The 20,777-nt window shown below is 32.2% G+C and overlaps 1 protein-coding gene across 13 annotated transcripts in view; it reads right to left on the reverse strand.

Moving 5' to 3' along the window:
- Window positions 1-13,219, reverse strand: part of LOC148305157 (fructose-bisphosphate aldolase-like) — a 30,011-nt gene extending 16,792 nt beyond the window's left edge. For 5 of the 13 annotated variants that reach the window (XM_088267242.1, XM_088267236.1, XM_088267248.1 and 2 more), the window contains exons 1-3: window positions 13,175-13,219; window positions 1,585-1,741; window positions 513-604 (exon numbers count right to left, since the gene is read on the reverse strand). In XM_088267242.1, the coding sequence (XP_088123368.1) occupies window positions 513-604; window positions 1,585-1,696 (204 nt within the window). In that variant the 5' untranslated portion in view covers window positions 1,697-1,741; window positions 13,175-13,219. Of the gene's footprint in view, window positions 1-512; window positions 605-1,584; window positions 1,742-5,718; window positions 5,774-13,174 lie in introns of those variants that run through there. The other 8 variants (XM_088267244.1, XM_088267238.1, XM_088267246.1 and 5 more) reach the window with 2 other exon arrangements.
- Between the last annotated feature and the right edge of the window lie 7,558 nt (window positions 13,220-20,777).

Below are 20,777 nucleotides of genomic sequence, written 5' to 3' on the forward strand. Positions count from 1 at the left end.
GATATATGAAGTTGTTGAAAGGAGTAAACGATATCACAAATGTTTCTGTGGTTGCTGGTGTATTTTATTGTTCCTGAATGTATGGGATACAGCTTATTGCATTTGGGCGATGACATAGCAGACGTATCACATATGTTTGTATCGGTAGAGAAGTCAATATTACCCTGGACTGGTTACCTGAAGAGCAGGATTGATTCACGTGATAAGCAAACAAATTAACATTGTATCAATTTGATGCAGTGCCCTAAGTATCATTAGGTGTGGATTAGGGTCGGCAGTAATGGAATTTTTTAAATATTTTATCAATGAATAAAATTTAAAAAAAAACATTAATAGAACATCTCGATGCTTCAATCAATTCCAATAATAATAATTATGAATACTGCCATTTGGATATTTGTCATTCTGAAATAGTTGATTGCATATTGATCTTTGAACTGTCTCTAGCGTCTAGCTGTCTGTGATGATTTCAGCAGTTGGAGCGAAATGTAAAAAAATAATGGCGGACTCACGCTCTCAGTGCTGAAAAGCAGTTCTCTGTAGTTGCGACGGTGTTCCTCATTGTTTTCAACTCCAATGTCTTGAAGACGCTTTCCCATGGTTCCTGTAAAAAATGCAAGAAAATTTTTAACACATTGTTGTTGGGTATAACAACATTTTCCCTAATTGTGTGAAAGCAGGATACGTATAAATACATTTTATTCTGAATCATCCTGTTGGTTTATGCGGAACACATTAAATATTAAAACTATTGTGTTCAGCTAATGTACAATATAATGTGCAATCGTCTACTAGTTCTCTATGCTACATATTAACCTAGTCGGCTTGAATACGGGGATTGAAATCTCCCATACGAGAATTTTAATTTGATAACTTTAGTGTTATAAGAGCTACTTACAAAATATTTTTTGTAATCTTAAAAGTAATATAAAAGAAAATTTTCCTTTTTTATTATTATAAATTGAAATCATTAAATGTTTCAAATAATGTTTTTAATAAAAAGCACTATCAGTCGGTAGGTACCGCGAGTTCTACATACTTATATATCAAGACGTTTATTTTTGTCTGATAGAGACATGTTATTTCTTTCACTCTAATAAAGGTGGTATTACTACAAAGAGAGAGTGAGACAATTAGAATAGTCTGTTTTCGTTTGATCTGATTTTCGGCATTTCGCATATCGTCTTGCTCTCGTTTAGTCAGCGCATAGTTGCACGCTTGAAAGGAAATGGAATCTGTGACTCAGCTGGTGGCGAGTTACGAGCTGCGTACTACAATTTCCATACAAATATGAACTAGGGTATTTTGGTACCCCGCTTCGGATCACATTTAATTTTTGGATGATCAGTACGGGAAAGGTTGTACATGCGGAGCATGCACTTAGACTGTATATAACATATGCAACGAAGAGAGCTACCAGTTTAATTTGGAGAAGGGAAGCATTTCACTTTTACGTCTGATACAGACCAACCTCTAGAGCGCCTAAAAAAGTTTCACTCCAATAAAACAAGTGATCGGGTATTAGGGCAGCATAAACAGCAGGATCGGATGGTTGAGGGTTATATTAGAGAGAAGTTTCCGTACCGGTGGACTCATCAGCGGCGAGGATTCCCTTGCCGGGAGCCACGATGGCGTAGGCGATCTTCTTCAGCTCCTCCTGGAGCTCCGCGGACGGGTAGTTGAAGTAGGTGGTCATCGTGAAGGGGTGAGATTAGGAACTGCTAATCTGAGAACTGTAGAACTGGAAAGAAGAATAATACACCATTATACAGTAATTCAAAAACATTTTTTACATATTTTTTTTCAATAAAAAGAGAAATATTTTTGTGTTTATCATTTTCAAGAATACTTCAATTTCAAACTATTTTTTGTGAGCTTTAGTAGCTCATTATTAGAAACAGGTATCAAAATTGTGGTAGAGTGGGTTCGAACCTAGAAACACTGACTCAACTGCGACACTAACCACGGGACCACAACCCGACACATTTTTGATATTTCGACATAGATGAAGAAGAATATGGAAGTCTGGGCATTTACAGAGCTTACGACTGTAATATTCGCGGCGAGCAACCGACTTCGGATGGAGCACTCGTAACGCTGTACTGACTATACCAATGCTCGCATCGTAACGTGTTCCATTACGAAATGACACCGGTCAGTCCCCACATGATAATTTTAACATTCTACCTATGATTGACAACCACACTTCTCAAATTCTTGAAATTTCTAGATATATTAATCAAACTCGTAACACAGTATGAGCGAGTTCACAATAAATCAATTAATGAAAATAATAATACATTTTTTAGCATCTCAAAATTGATGAAAAAGAATATGGATGTCTGGGTATTTACAGGGCTTATGGCCTGTCATTGGCTAGTTAAGTGATCGCTTTACACACGTGTAACATTCACCATTCTACCCATGGTTGACTACCACACTACTTGCGTCCATTATAGTCTATAAATGTTCATTATTATGATAATTTTTAAGTGTTTATTTTTATTGCCAACATTATTTTCGTTTTGTTTTTAGAGGTAAGCGCGATTGGCTGCCGTGCTGGAGATTCCAGGTTCTATTCCCAGGGAGGAGGTCAAAATAAATAAAAGCGTTCTAGTTTTCACTCCAATTTTTATATATTAAGTATTACCCTCACCTTGCCTTCATATAATACTGCTCAGCACTGATCACCTTGCCTTCATATACTAAACAACCATCAATTTTATACAGTGTCCTATGCACCATTGGGTGCGGAAAAGGGTCAACTGACGTGATAATTTAATAAATGTATACTGAATATTCATGAATTTATAGCTTCCTTATTTTTAGTAATAGCTGTTACGCCTTGCAAAAAAAAATGCTAAAAATTTCACTGCAAGTCGAAACAGATGTCACAAAAATACAGCCATTCGAAAAATTATCAATATTTTTCAGTAAAAAGTTATACACATTTTTTTTTTAATTCAAGAGAAATGTCAAAATTTTATCTTACCCAAATTATGTATAGAAGAAGAAAAGAAGAGTAAGTTGATAAGTGATTTGGAAAAAAAAAGTATAATTTGATATTTTTTCTTAATTTAGGATTTTTTAAAGGAGGAACTGCAGGCAGCCCCGGCGGGCGCCGGTGCAGCACTGCGCAAAAACTGACCCCAGACAAGCGAACTATTCACGGGGATGTTTCAGTTACGTGGGGGGCGGGTTTATAAAACGAGGTTTAATAATATAATAGTTTTGAAAAAAAATTTCGACGTATTTTAACGCCTTTATACTCCAAGTCAAATTATTATTTCGTAGGTTTACCAAAGGAAATGGAAAGTTACGTTAGAGGCCTATATCCAGCAGTAGAGAACAGAGAAGGCTATAGAAGAAGAAGAAGAAGGTTTACTGTACCTTTAACGTTTTTATTTATACTCAAATTCATCATTTTTATTTTTATTTTTTATAAAATGGAAGGTTTTTATTTCAGAAAAAAAAATAAGTATAAAATAATCCAAATTCATTAAATACTTCGGCAGTCACTTTGTGGTCACTACGGCTTATGCAACACTGCTTCGCAGACTTTTGACACCACCCGATTTTAGGTTCTGATTGATCTGATCGTGCCAAGTCTCATTCGGGCTCACATTCGCCAAATATATGTTTTTAGTCGTCATCTCTTTATTCATTAGCTCCACGTATCCATACCACCTTAAATAACTCTTCTTAATCTTTTTGATTATTTTCATTGATTGATTTGGAAGTCCTCTGAGTTAAAATCTATTTATAATTTAAGTTTTACGAAGCAAATACATAACACTATAATTTTAATCGATTTTTCGATTCCGGTCATTAAAAAAATACCTTTTCAATTATCCCTAGCTTAGCCTTGCATTATTTTCTAATATCACTATTTATTGAAAATGCAATTTCACAGTTTTTATATGCAACACCAAGCAATTTCAGCAAAACTTCAAATATTTGGCAATCAAACATTTCAATGAACTCCCTAAAGAAATAAAAAAAATTGATGATATAAAAATCCTGAAGAAAAAAATTAAAGCTCTATACATTTAAATCTAAAAAAAAATATATAAAAAAAACTATTATATCTTTTATTATATAACATTAAACCACGAGTGTAAGTCCCTTTCCAAGCACAAGAGCACAGACTCTTTTATAGAGAGGCACAGCGAATCGAAATATAAAAGTTCTCCATATGTTTAAATGATTCAAATGTATCATGTTATAAATAAAAATGTAAATATATTAAATGAATAAAAAAAAATTGATTGGGCATAAACTTTCTGAAATGACATGCCGATTTAAATAAAAAAATAAAACACTCGTATAAGAGCACCTTTTTGAGTTTATTAATCAATTTTAAATCAGAAAAATGAATTAAAAAACCGACCTTAACATGACCCGACCTGCGCAGTTGGCAGACTCGCTAAGGGCGTAGGGTCCTTTGCGTAGGTCACGTTATCGACTCGGGCCTACGTGCAAGGCGACACTTGGGGCGGGTTTACATCGAGTCAGCTACTGGCGCCAGTACTGGCATCGAGAACTGGCTTACACTGTTTACGCGTAGTCAGTTGAGGTTTTTATTTCACGGTGCCCACACGCTTTTAAGGCCTAACATACGATAAACCGCAACAAATTTTTCTTTAAACCCAGGTAACATATCGCTCACTCTTTTCAAGAACGTCATAAATCTAAAAACTTGATTTTTCAGGAAAACGTTTTTGAAGTTTAAAAATATAACACAATGTATTGAAAATAAATATCAAGCCACTTATTGAACTTTTTACTGTGCAACACATCTTCTAAGGTAAAACCTGAATGTTTTTTCTCCATTTGAAAAATATTTAATATATTTTTAAAAAATAATTAAACAATACCTTTTCTTCAAAATGCAAAAACAACATTTTCTGCCCTGTAGCGGGTAAATATTAAGTTAAAAATATGACTCTTTTGCTGGGATATAGTACATTTTCTGGGCATTCCGAAAACATGCACAACTGAAAATTGACGATTTTTGATTTATGACGTTCTGGAAAGGAGTGAGCGATATAACGTAATTGATTTTTTTGCTTAAAACACCGTTTACGTAATGAAGAAATAAGTTTTTCTTCGAAATAAATATATGATTTTGAAAATAAAAGAGTTATTGAAAGGTAAGTAGTTAAAACAACTGTAAAATTATTTATTATATCCGACTTGAATTTAAGCATGTATAAATTATAATATTTTTTTACACATTCATTATTTTTTATTTTTTTTTTATTTGTATACATTTATTTAAATCACAATTTTGACATATTAAGAATATTTTTTTGCAGATCCACCAAGCCACCTTGTGTGTCTTGTCGGTGGAGTTCTTTTTTAATAAATTTTGTATTGTTTTTAACGATTTTAACCTAATATACACACAAAAAAACTTGACCGGATTTTTGTCCGTTATATCCGAAGTTCGTTAAATAGAGGTCCGTTATATCGAGGTCTTACTATACAAGTACAGTGGAATCTCTTATAACGAGCACAATTCTCGCTAAGCGAAACATTTCCCCCATAGAAATCAATGTAAAATACGCGAATATCGTGAAAAAGAGACTACCCCTTTCTCTGTAACTGGTTATGCAAAATGTAGCTCGTTAAAGGAGCAACATTGTCACATTTATTGCTCGTTTTGATAGATTCCACTGTAATAGTAATACGTTAAATTAATTTGCTCCAACTCACTCACTTCGAGACAGCGCATACAGCTCTGCAGATAGACTTAATTAATATACTGACTACAATTAAACAAATAAACACATTTTTATAGCAAATGTCAGTCCCAACAGTGCGCGATTCAAGGTCCGAATGCGAGCCACGCGATTGGTCGAGACGGAGGCGCGTCAGACAGGCCCCCGGACAGCTTTCAGCTCTCGGTAAAATTCCGACAAACAAGTTTGTTTGAATAATAATATAATATATTAATTAATATGTATCTCCGATAAGACAATCGCGGCGAAAACAACAGACGGATCCCGGGTCGCCAGGGAGACGACTTCAATTGAAAAACGTGGACATGATTGCGTCATATTTTAGTAAACAAATTATTTATATATTTTTTTTAACATCTCAACTTGACATTCTATCCCTAATCGGCACCCAATGGTGCATATGGCACTGAATCGTATTGACGCGGTGTTATCTTGATGGTTACTTTCATGAAGGCAAGGTGATCACTCCTGCGCTTCAGGGACCAGTCCAGGGTAACAGTCGTCGGGTTGTGGTCCAGTGGTTAGTGTCGAGGATTCTAAGTCAGAGTTTTTCGGTTCGAACCCACTCTATTACAATTTGATACCTATTTCTAATAATGAGCCGCTTAGGCTCACATAAATAGTATGAAATTGAAATATTTGTGTTTATAATAAAAACACAAATTTTTCTCTTTTTATATAAAAAAAATTCAATAAATATTATAAGTCCACTAATATTTTTTTTCACCCCCCATGAAAATTAATATTGATGAATAATTACCAATATTGATAAATAAATGTTAGCTATTTTAGTTTTTTTCGTTGAATATTGTTTAGTTTTTAAATTTAATAATAAATTTTGATACTTTACATAGCAAAAAAACAATAATAAATTTGGGTCTTTTAGATAGCGTCATTTTCGTAAAATACTACCTCAAGAGTGTGATAATATCAGCACAGTTGTCTGCATTCAAAATCGGTTTCATCCTCACAACCGCCAGTTGTGACATCCTCCCTTAACCTGATTTTGAGTGTGCCAAAACGCTCGATGCGTTTGTAAATGAGATGTGCATACCGCAAGACGAGATTGGAAGTTCAATGCCATCGGGAGATGAAGCGTGAGGTACTGACTGTTGACACTGTAGAATTTCTGGCATCGATTCACTGCCAAGTATGAGATTACAACATACGATGCAGAGCTAGATCAATATTACATAACAGAATGTGTCAAGCAAAGTGGAATGACAATTGTATCGATAACTCGACAGAAACAAAGAACACTTTCTTTGAGTTTATTAATGTAAACATGACTAGCTTCGAGAACATCTGTAGTTTTCGAAACTTGTCGTGTTTACATTATTTATTACATTTGGTATTAACTTAGTGGAATGAAATGTTGATTAATTTAAAAATTAAACACTCGTAGAATACCAATAACTGAGTTTTATTTTGTTACACACGACTAGTTTCGAAAACTACAGTTGTTTTCATTGACAGATGATTACAAAAACTAAAAAGCATTTTTTTTTTTGGTAAATATAGAGGTGGGTGGGGAAATAAACCTTAACCCCCCCTCTATTTATTATTATCACTTTTACCAGCTATTGACAGGTCATATGTTTAATAAATACCCAGATAACTCCTTGTAACTCGAATCTAGTATTTGTATGCTAGAATTTGAACACACTCAAAATATTTTAAATTACATTAATTTTAAAAAGGGTAATATATAGTTTATTGATAAAAACTTTTAAAATATGTTTTTGTATAGAAAACATTCAAATCCAAGCTTGTCCTATTCATGACCTTCAGACCACACTTTCTCTAAAATATTCAGCACAAAGTTGCCTAACATGTATTCTATTTTAAGCATAGTTTTATATTAGAGAGAGAGAAGAGAAGCAGCGCAAACAACACCTACTCTAGGCAACTAGAAACTGCTGAAATGTGAATGCTTAGATGGTCAGTAGGAGTGTCCCTTAGAGACAAAATAAAGAGTTATTTTTTGACATCTCATCAAAGATGAAGAAGAATATGGAAGTCTGGGCATTTGCGGGGCTCACGACCGTCATAGGCTGGTTTAAGTGATCACTTTACACACGTGTAACATTCACCAATTCTACCCATTATTGACAACCACTATACTCAAATTCTTGGAAGTTCTATATATATGAACCAATTTAGAAACCTTGTTCTTGAATCACTAGAACTTCACTAGAGACATCTATTGGTGAGATGGAAAGAAGCTTTTTACTAAGAAGAAACTCTTATATTAGTATGTGAGGTCCGAATCCTGGATTATAATCACACACATGAGAAACGCCAGAAAATACCATTTTCATTTTTATTATTAAAGCTTATAATTTGACCAGATAATTTATTTACAACATTTTGAGTGTCCAAATACTTGTTCATAAAAATCCAGATTTTGTGAACATGTATTTGGACACACTCAAAATGTTGAAAATAAAGAGATCACGCATTCGTGGAAGCATGGGTGTAACAGGCATCAATAGTAAAGTAGAGGAAAGGCAATTGAGATGGTATGGGCACATAGGACGTAGAGAACCTGATCATATTGTGAACCAAGTAATCGCCATGGATCTTCCTCGAAAGACATCTAGAGAAAGACCAAAATATTCACGGATGCTACAGAAAGATAACGGCATAAGACATAACAATAAACAGACAGCATGATAACCCAGAAATACGCTTTCAGCATATCTGTCCATAAAAATCTACAAAGCATAAGCACAAATTATTGTATAACAGAATACACAAAAAAGTAAAAATATGTTAAAAGATACAGTACAACATTTTGAGTGTGTCCAAATACTTGTTCACAAATCTGGATTATCTCCAATTATAGGTCGTCAGCCGCGTAAATGCCCAGACTTCCATATTCTTCTTCATCTTTAATGAGATGTCAAAAAATAAAAGATACAGTAATGGAAATTATTAAGTTGGCAGAGAGAATAGAACACCACACCGATCTGTCTTTGCAAATAATCTTCGCTTATTCCACATCATGCATCTCCTCATACATACCCGCCGATTATTTCGACCTCTGACCACGCCCAAGTATTTGAAACACTTGATCATGACAAGATTCGCTCGGTCTCCCTCTGCTTCTATTATCAACCACATTTGCCTCATTAATTTGTTTTATCGTTCTTTCCTCACTCATACGTTGTTGCACATCGCTCACTCCTTTCAACAACGTAATAATTAAAAAAAACATGATTTTTCAGGAGATCGTTTATAAAGTTTCAAAATATAATACAATGCATTAAAAATAAATATCAAGCCACTTATTGAACTTTTTACTGTGCAACAGATCTTTTTAGGTAAAACCTGAATGATTTTTCTCCATTTTAAAAATATTTAGATTATTTCAAAAAATAATTTAACTCTACCTTCTCTTCAAAATGCAAAATCAACATTTTCTGCCCTGTGGCGGGTAAATATTAAGTTGAAAATATGCCACTTTTGCTGGGATAAACTAAATTTTTTCGGCATTCCGAAAGCATGCATAACTAAAAATTGACAATTATTGATATATGACGTTCTTGAAAGGAGTGAGCGACATGTCCAAACCATCTCAACACACCTTTCTTAATTTAATCGATAATGCTAATAACAAAATTGTCGTCAACTTAAATTATTTCATTCAGTTATATTATTTAATACATAATTTCATGAATGTTAATACGACATTTTTAAATAAGTTCCCACATATGTTGCTGGATATAAATAATTTATACTGCGAGATCCGCAGTTTGAATGTTATAGAAAGGTCAGAGATCACATGTAGTAGCGTGTAATAAAAATAGTCTAATAATGTATGCTTAAATGTTCTAACATCTCTTATGCAAAACTGACATATTGAATGATAATTTAATATATTTTGCATATTAAAAACATTGTCAACTTTGTGGTATGGTAATACAACACTCTCCTTATCATTCATCATTCACTTTGTGTACACCACTTACTACTTCACAACTGCCACTATTGGCTAAAAAAACTTAATTTTTAACATAATGCGGTTTGCAAGCGGACTACTCATATTATGAAATTGTTTGGATAGTTGCATTGGTCATATGTAATGATAAATTAATATAATAATGGAATTAAGTCATATGGCAACACGTTATTGACATAAATATACTAACATATTACAATTCTTAAGATAACAAAGCGCTGTAAGTAAAAACATTGTAAAATATTTGCTATAGCAGATAAGAAGTAATACGTAAAACAGTACCATTTGCAATCGTTCTCATATAGGCGCTGTGGCGTAGTTGGGTAGACGCTCGACTGCGTAACTGGCATCGCGGGTTCGATTCCCGACAATTGCAAAATGAATTCAAGATATATTTATTCTCAATTCGTCTGGGTGTTTGTGACGTATCTTTTCACATCTACCTTTCCTATCCTTACTATCCTACCTGCAGGCAAGCGTCTAAAATAGAGGCTTTGCGGGTATTCCTTTTAAATAAAATAAAACATAAAATAAATAGAATATTAAAAAAAATCATTAATGCTAATTAATTTGTTATAATACTTATTAAGTTATTTATTTCTTATTTTTAAATTGGAAAAAAAAATAACACTTGCGTAATACCACTTAGATAGTTTTATTTCATTACACACAATTAGTTTAGAAAACATCATTCAAACCCTTGTCCACACCCCAATGGTGCATAGGGCACTGCATTATATAAACGCAGAGTTATCTTGTTCGTTTGACACATGAAAGAAAGGTGATCAGCCCTCCGCTTCAGGTACCAGTCCAGGGTAATATTGAATAAATATTAGAGTGAAAAAATCATTTACATTTATTTGACCCCTCCTGGGAATCAAACCCGGGACCTCCAGAACGGTAGCCGAGCATACTGACCATAGCACTACGGAGGCGTAGAAAACTAACATATGTTTTTATCTACAGGTGAAAAGTAATACATAGTTAATTAAGTAAATCATGACAGGCGTTGTCGTGTAGCCGGGTAGACGCCTTCTAATCGATTAGAGAGCGCCTATCCGGTTCGGATTAGACAATCAAACGATTCTCTAATCCGAACGACCCACTGCACGATTTACATTCGGATTAGCTAGCTGACACTGTATTATGAAAAAGTACCGAAAAGTCATTCTAAGCTGAGACAAAGATATGGTTGTCAGGGAGTTTAATCAACATATTTACTGTCGCAAGGCAATATTATTTATTCAAATACTGAAGTAGGTACAGTACTTATTATTCCCAACATTTTGATTGATAAAACTATCAGGAGAGGTCAAAATGACACAATTTTTATTTGAATGTCTCCAAATAAAATACTGGGATTTGATAACAGATGTAACACGAAGAAAATTTAAGAAAACATTCTGTATTTGCACTGATAAATATGGTGCTATATTTAAAGAGAATTGGTAATTAAAATAATAATGCGATAAGTGATATTAAATTATTTTATACAAAGTACATAAATTCGCTTTTTAAGTTGGTAATACTTTAAACATGTGTAATTTTTAGATGACTGCAGTCCAATTTGACAGAATGACTTGTAAATTTAGATGGTCGTATTTAAATCGTGTATTTAGTTATTATAAAGCTTTAAACAAGGAAATATGTAAACTATTCTTTGCTTTTTTTACAATTAACATCTTCATCTAATGAAAATAATAATTTTAAAATTTTTTGTCCGCGTCCATAGTGCAATGGGTCAGTACAGCCAGCTACCATACTAGAGTTCCCGGGTTTGATTCCCAGGGAGGGTGGGGGTCAAATAAGTATGAATGATTTTTTCACTCTAATATTTATTCAATATTTCCCCTTATGTGTTAACGATCAAGATAACACTACGTTTATATGATGCAGTGCCCTATGCACCATTGAGTGCGGATGTGGGTTTGAAGTAAAATTCTATGTAATAAAAAAATAAAAAAATAGCCTGATTGTAGAAAACTTATTCTAACTAAATATTGAATACTTAGAATCATATTTATCAAAGTCCGTTTGGTATGAATTGATCTAAGATTGTAGTTTTTGCAGAAACCATTGTCGAAATATTGATAAAAATGATTTTTTGAGGAATTATCGATAAATATTAATATTAACCTTTGATGTATGAAAAATAATTTTATTTCACACAAAAACGCATTGATTTTTAATATACATGCGAGCATACTACAAAAATAGAACAAGTCAGTAAAAATAATTTTGACATAAGCTCGTTATTCTTCTTCAAACCCTTATCCGCACCCCAATGGTGCATAGGGCACTGCATCATATAAACGCAGTGTTATCTTGATCGTTAACACATGAAGGTGATCAGTCCTCTGCTTCATGTAATAACAAGGTTCAATTCCCAGGGGGGTGTAAAATAAATATAAGTGATTTTTTCACCGTAATATTTATTCAATATTACTCTGGACTGGTACCTGAAGCGGAGGGCTGATCACCTTTCCCTCATGTGTTAACGATCAAGATAACACTGCCTTTATATGATGCAGTGCTCTATGCACCATTAGGGTGCGGATAAGCATTTGAAGATAATTAAAAATGCGATGTAAATAATGCTTTGAAATATGGAAAATAAAATGTGGTATTCTTAATTTAACAAAAACTGATGTAATTCATTTGAAAATATTAAATTAAAGCAATAATTTAATAGTTATAATCATATAATAAAGAAAAAAGTATATTATTTCTTGTAAAACAGAAAAATGAAGTACAAAAATATATATATGTTACTTGGTACAGATAAATCAATAAAAATATGGAAAACCTGACATAAGTCAGTATGTTATAATGTAAGATAACTCATGTGATAAAGAATACAATATAAAATGTAATATACTTAATTAACCCTAGTACTGAACGCATGTCCTTGAAGGGGTCAAAACATAAGGACTTGAAGGTTAAATATATTAATAGATTTTTATTTTCTATCATAACCATTAAAAAAATACGGTGGCTTCGACACCCATATTTGACACGTACGCCTCGAAATGGTCTTCAACGCAAATTAACGAAAAATCAAAAATACTCCATTGTACGTAAATTATTTCGGTCAAATTATGAATTCTGATATCCAAAAAGCTTTGACCCGCGAATGCCGACCGGTTATTATATAAAATTTATGCAAGACGTGTCGGAATTGTGAGGGAGTTGGCCAGTTTTATCGTTTCACATTGATATAACCTACAAAGATTCCGGGATAAATATATTGATTATCACAGAGGACACGAAATAAAGCTCGAAATAACTGCGCATATTTGATCTAGAGACCCATGAACGAGTAACATCAGTTGGACCATTGAAAAAACTGACAAAAATATTAAAAATCCGAACTATTATTTAAACATTGACAGGACGTCAGTATGATAAAAAAAATACATCACTTATGGTAATAGAATCCGGCAAATCATTAAAATTATTCACTCACCGAGCTAGGGAAGCCTGTTCGCTCGAACACAAACGAAAACTATCTGGATGAACTCTGGTCTCTATCGTTCAGAACTCTTCGCCAAAGGTCGTTTGAAGGTCCAACAAGATTTGTAAATTCTGACTGAAAATGTGAAATAACCAACCGCCCATCTGGCGGACATTTTCCAGATCAAATGAAAATTTTGTCGGTAAAGCAGGGCGCGGCAGTTTTGAAGTTGAAAAGTGAACGATATAGTGCGCTCTTTTGTCGATAGATGGCAATATAAAATTACAATAAATTTGTAATTTTTGGGATAGATGTCGCTTTAAATAAAATTACTCATCTGTAGAACGGGAAAAATGAAAACAGTATTTTTAGAAACTTTTCATGGTTTAAATATTTTTTAAATAAATTAAAGAAGTCATCCGTCCGCATTCTTACATTATGCATAAAATAAAAATAATATGTACGATAAGTTCTTTGTACGAAGTCTTTGATGTGATAATTTACAAAAATGGCGCTTAACTTGGCTTTTGTATACTGCAGCTGTCTAGTTCACAAATGTCAAATATGATTGACGTACAACGCCATTGGCAAAAATTATAACATCCGATAGGGTGAATAATTTTGTGTCATCAAATACATGTAAAAAATAAATCACTTGTATACCACCATTTTTGAGTTTATTAGTAAACACGACTAGTATTGAGAACATCTGAAGTTCTCGAAATCTTGGATAGTCTTGGATACTTTTCATACCATTTATAAACGTAATGAGTTTATTACGACTGAACGAATTCGATTGAGTCAGCCAAATAATGAATTTGGCTTCGGTCCAAAATATAATCGACCACCACATCTATTATCTATATCCAAGTTAACCCTTTGTGAGCTTCAAACTATTCCCAAAACTATGAACTCGTTATAAATTAAAAAAAATATATTTAAAAGACTTGAATGACTTTACAATACCAAAATGCAATACCACACAATTCCAATTGAACTTTAAATATGTATTTGGGAACCAAATACTTCAATAACCTTCCTAGAGATATAAAAAAAATTGAAGACATTAAAATGCTTAAAATTGATTATATACTTACCTGTTAATCGAAGAAAAACATTAATTTTTTTTTAAAGAAAATCTATCACCCAAAAACATAAACATTAAATAATAAATGTAAGTCCCTCTCCAAGCACAAGAGCTTAGTCTTTTTATTGAAGAGAACAGCGTAATTAATTTCAAGATTGTAATGTAAAAATGTCTACAAAATGAATGAAATTAAAAAAAAACTTTTGCAGCTACATACTTATATTAAATAAATAGCAAAAAAACTTGTATAAGGCCAGTTTTTAGATAATTAATGTAAACACGATATATAGTATATCGAGAACTACAGATGTTCTAACCTACAGATAAACAGGTAAATACACAAAATTTTTGCTGTTGTTGTATTTTCATCTGTCCGTGGGAACATCTATAGTTCTCAAAACTAGTGGAGTTTACACTATTCAACTCAGATTTTTTAGAATATTATATATGTTGAAATTTTTGTCAATTATAAATTTATCAATTTTTGAACCTCTCAACAACTCTTTTCTTTTCTAAACCATAAGTATATTTATTTCGAAGAAAAACTAATTTTCTCAATATAAAATCGGCGCTGTAAGCAATAAACAACCAATTTATTTAAATAATACCTGGGTTTACAGAAAATGAAGTGCGGGCCATCGAATATCCCGCCTTAAATGTAAACAAATTTTCAATCAATTAACAGTGGAATCAATACAGTGTTATTTCGTGTATTGCACTTTTGTGCATTGTTCATATTTATTTTTGTATTATTTAAATTAAATAATTATAATTAATACAATAATTAATACAATAATTAACGAATAACTTTCCCAGGTTTTCCTTATTTCAGGGATCCGTAAAATATTTCATGAGGGTCCCGCCGTCAATAAAGTTTGAGAAACGATGCAGTCAATAAATCTCATATTATCACTAGAGTAGGTACCCCCATGGTCACAAATACAATATAATAGCATTATAGTATTAAAGTAAACCACTAAAACCAGTAGCTAAGCTAAAAAATAGTAGTGTATTTTGCCCGCACAGGGGATAAAAGATATATTCGTCTGCCAGTTCCGAAAAACAAGGCAATAAATCTATCAATGGTATTTGTGAGAATCACACCAAATCAAGTTTTTTTTGTTTATTTTAAATAAATAAAAAAATACTGAGCGTTTCTCACCAACGAAAAGTGTGTCATTTCATGAATTGATTTGTCACTTTATCGTAATATCTATCGATTTTTAATTTAAGTTTTGCTTGGTAAATATCACTATTATTTAAAATCTGTTTTCATTATTCACAATTGTTTAAAATCATTTTCTATTTTAATTTTTTTTCCATTTCAACAATATTCATCATGTTTCTAATTTTCAAAATAATTCATATTTATTTTCCGCATTTCATTATTAAAATCTAATGTGACAAGCATTTTGATGCAATCTGGATAATTTTTTTCATCATCACTAAATTTTAAATTTTCATCTGTACCAATAATCTTTATTATTTTTCATTTTTCCGCGTTTCATTCTTTAAAAATAGATTGACACGTATTTCGATGCAATCCGCATAATTTTTAAAGTATCATAATTTTTACAATTTCATTTTTCATCACATTGATAATTTTCCATTAATTTTCGTTTTTCCAAGTTTTATTCTTAAAATCTAATGTGACACGTATTTTGATAAAATCCACATTATTTTTTTCCCTTTTCACAATTTTCCATTTTTGACTTTAATTATTTTGTCCTAGAATAAACAATGTATCATAGAATATCACAGCGAAGCGCCCTTGAGGTAGTATTTTACGAAAATAGCGCTCTTGTAAATTTTTAAAAATTACTCCTATTATTTAATTTTTCGCATCATACGTATGTGATCGCTTTTCATATAGTTTTTTCTTAGTATATAAACTAGTTTCAACGTACTCTGGGGCCTAATTTTACACTTTTTTGTTGTTGATATTACACTCCGAAAAAAAATTGTTTCATATTTCAACCTTTATAATTTATATTTGTTTACAAGATGTAAACTGAATAGGGTCTTTTGACATTTACCATTCCCTCGGGGACCTATAATATAATACATTCTATATTAAACATTAAACAACAAAAACGCTTTTAAATAAAACTTGAATGTTGTTTTTAACCACTTTTATTTTTTGGTACTTTTCTCCAACCGTTTTTGTAAACCTTGTCATCTTCAGCGATGGACATGTCAAAAACCAGTTGGAGAAAAGTACCAAAAAATGTTGTTTTAGTTTTATGTAAAATAAAAAAAGTTCTAGGTTTATTTGATTTAAGTTTTTTAAATTGTGCCACAAAGTATCTAACTATAAAAAATATTCAACAAAAACGTTCGTATTTTCACGAAAAAAGAAAAACAACATTTCATTCGATAACTTAATAATCATTTAAACACCTTGATTCGCATTTTTTTACAATCATAATAATAATACTTATAGGAATAATTTGTCATTTTTCGTTTCAAAATATTTCGCACGTATAACCTTCACAACATTTTATGTACCGTAGAACGGGGCTACTTGAACTTTGATGTGTTACTTGAGCCCAGTACAATTTTTTAAAATTTAGATCTGTATTTGGTCTACAATAATGAACGGATCGACGTATTCATTGTTTTCCTGACAGGTGACACTTATTGTCACGATACGTTCATTATTGTAGACTAAATACATTTTTTTTGTACTGGGCTTAAGTAACACATCAAAGTTCAAGTAGCCCCGTCCTATGGTATGTCAAAAATATTTCTATGAATAGCATTGGGGTCTTTGAATACCCCCTCTTTGGAGCATACGTAATTTTTAGATACTTCACTCGAGGAAGGTTAATGAAAAAAAAATTAGATAAATTAACCAGATTGTCTGACCCTTCGGTAGGTTGACCCTTAACGAATTGTATAAATTAACTTTTTTTATAATAAGGTTTTTTTTTTTACATGGACCACTTTTTGCCAAACGACTCATTTAAATAAAGTTTAAATTAAGCGCAGTCAACTTTTAATCCCTTGAGAAAATTAAGTATTTATTTCTGGTTTCTTTAGTAGCCATTTCCATATTTCGGGGCATATTAGATTATGGAAAGTTTTCAGCCACAGGGAATTTTATTTTGACTTTAGTAATAAAATGAATACTAATAAATGTAAATTAATTACAAACTTTGTAACAGTCTTAAATTTCTTTATCTCTCTTTATATAAAATTTGATTTATATAATGTCGGAATAATTAACCGCGAAAATGGAAAATGAACGATTCGGTGGGCCAATTATGGCAGTGTTTCTCAACTTTGGGGTCGTTAGAAAAGTGGGGATGAATATATTAACAAATGGGACTGATGAGTGTCAAAATAGTGTTAAATACATTTTTGAATGGTAAAATAAGGCTGAAATATTTATTATCAAAAAAATAAAAGGTTAGTTTAGATGTAGAGAAAATATGCAGGAGATGGCGTTAAAGGTGTATAATGAGTGCAGGGAATGTAATTTGTTGATGAATGTTGACAAATCCAAAATCATGGTTTTTAAAAGAAATTCTATTTAAAAAGAATAACCTGCAAAGCCTCTTTTTTAGAGGTTTATCTGCAGGTAGGATAGTAAGGAATGGGAAGGTAAATGTGAAAAATACATCACAAACACCAAGACCAATTAAAAATAAATATTTCTTGAATTTATATTGTAAATGGCGGGAATCGATCCCGCGACACCAGTTTCGCAGTCGAGCATCTTTCAACTAAGCCATAGCGCCTGTCAAGCATGGTGATATAGGGAAATAATGCAAGGCTGAGATTAAGCATTATCGATAAATTTATGTAGATGTGCGTTTAGATGGTTTTGACATTTGAAACGAATGAGTGAGAAAATAACGGTAAAACAAATAAATGAGGCAAATGTAGTTGGAAATATGAGCAAATGAAGACCGAGGATGACTTGGCATGATTTAATATTTCCTATACTTGGGCATGGACAGATTAAGAATCGAATTAGTTGCCTAATTAATACTTACAAATTTTACGGAACACTAATTTAAGTCTCGAACACCAACGCAATGTTTGGGAAACCTGGGATCAGGTAAAAGGGGTCACCAATTAAAAATGTTTGGGAAACATTGGATTCGGATTTTCAATTAACGTTCAAAGTTTTGTCCGTAAGGAAATTCTTCTGAGACAAAACTATTTTAAGTCGCTGGGAGTATGCAGAGACGGTTTAAGGACTTAATTTTGAAAACTCAGTAATTTCTATTTTGGATTACATTATACAGATCGCTCACTCCTTTCATTAACGTCATATATCAATAAACTTGATTTTTCAAGAGATCTTTTTAATGTTTAAAAATATAATAAAACGTATTTAAAAAAAACATCAATTCACTTATTGAACTTTTTATTCTGCAACATATTTTTTTAGGTAAAACCTGAATGTTTTTTCTCCATTTGAAAAATATTAAGGATATTAAAAAAAATAGTTGAATAATACATTTTCTTCAAAATGCTAAAACAACCTTTCTGCCCTGTAGCGGGTAAATATTAAGTTAAAAATATGCCGCTTTTGCTAGGATATAGTACACTTTCTCGGCATTCCGAAAACATGCAGAACTGAAAATTGACGATATTTGATATGTAAAGTTGTTGAAAGGAGTGAGCGAGATGCATCTACGTGATGTATAAAATATTGCATGAATACGAGCCTTATACAAAAAATAACCTTAAAAATTAAGAATACATTTATGAAAATCATCGCTTACAATAATCATCACTATCATAAAATAGATTGAATACAACACAATAGATTTTTAAAACAATTCGTCACACAAATGACAGTTACATACTAGAAAAAAATCGGGAAATTATCGCTTGCGAATTCTCTCTTAGTTAAGCGGACAAAACCGTATGTTCAGAACAATACAGATTTACAAGTGGAAGGTCAACACTATCCAATCATTTGATCTTTCAGAAATACATGTCAGATTCACTAGAAAATTACGGAGTTTTCCGCGGTTTTCTCTCAGCAATAAGCAAGCTGAGAAGTTCCCGATAGTCTCGCACTAGATTATCCCTCCTGTTCCCAACACAGATGAAAATAAAACATTCTTTAGCTAGAAGAGAAAAAAATCCATTTAATGATATATAAACCTTGTACGTAATAAGCTAGGTAAATAATAAATGCAACTCCCATATATTGTATAAAAAAGACAGTTCCGATGGTTTTACAACTAAGGAGCCATGATCATCACTCTTGTTTTTATTAGGTTGTTAAAAAATTCCCGGTTTTTGTGTCACCTTATATTTGACTGAACAGGGAAACAGTATTTGAAAAAAAACAACAGAGATTAAAATAATACTTTTTTTAGCTAAAAGAGACAAAAATCCATTTAATGATGTATAAACTATTAAATGATCTATAAGAAGTAAGGTAAATAACACATGTCGCTCACTCCTTTCAACAACGTCATATTTCAAAATTCAACAAGTTTTAGTTGCGCATGTTTTCGGAATGCCCATAAAATGTACTATATCCCAGCAAAAGCGGAATATTTTGAACAAAATATTTACCCGCTACAGGGCAGAAAGTGTTGTTTTTGCATTTTGAAGAAAAGGTATTTTTAAATAATTTTTTTAAATAAAATATATATTTTTCAAATGGAGAAAAAAAAACAATCAGGTTTTACCTAAAAACATCTGTTGCGCAGTTAAAAGTTCAATAAATGGCTTGATATTTATTTTTAATACATTTTATTATATTTTTAAACTTTAAAAACGATATCCTGAAAATCAAGTGTTTTGATATTTGACGTTGTTGAAAGGAGTGAGCGATGTAACTCCCATCTAAAAAGAAGATTTTTATTTATTTTTATTTAGAGCGATATCTATCGAACGTATATTGGGTCTTAATGCAAGTATTTTGATTTTAAGTTGAAACGTACCGAAGGTGCAACTTTTCCCCAAAGCTCAATACCGTTGCTGTCATGGCGACGGTTGGCGAAGTTTGGGCGCCAAAAGTTTCAATCTTTTCCCGCCTAATTAATAAGGCTCCCCGCAGATTACGGAGTACGGTAGATCGAGACGGGAATCGGGAAAGTTGAAGGTATAATTACGCCGACATCGGCCAAATCTCTCTCTGCTTAATGTACCTTGGGGTAAATGAAATATGCTCGGCGGACCAAGAAGGGCGGTCCAATTATCTTTTGTAAATGTGGAAACGAAATGGAAGAATTATTACCAATTATGATTATTAATTTCACTATAGAATCTGAGATATTACGTTTTTTTAAATAAAGGGATTGTTGATTGTTTTGACGTTCTTAGGAAAAAAGGTTGAAATCGGTACAGGTGATATATATTATCGGCACAGGTGATATACTCGTACATATATCGCTCACTCCTTTCAAGAACGTCATCAATCAAAAAACGTAAATTATCAGTTGTTCATGTTTTCGGAATGCCCAGAAAATGTACTATATTCCAGCAAAAGAGGTATATTTTAAACTTAATATTTACCCGCTACAGGGCAGAAAGTGTTGTTTTTGCAATTTG

The sequence above is a fragment of the Brachycentrus maculatus genome, unplaced genomic scaffold, assembly GCF_059751285.1.
Source record: "Brachycentrus maculatus isolate JH-2025_06_01 unplaced genomic scaffold, ASM5975128v1 h1tg000285l, whole genome shotgun sequence".
NCBI classification, from domain to species: Eukaryota; Metazoa; Arthropoda; class Insecta; order Trichoptera; family Brachycentridae; genus Brachycentrus; species Brachycentrus maculatus.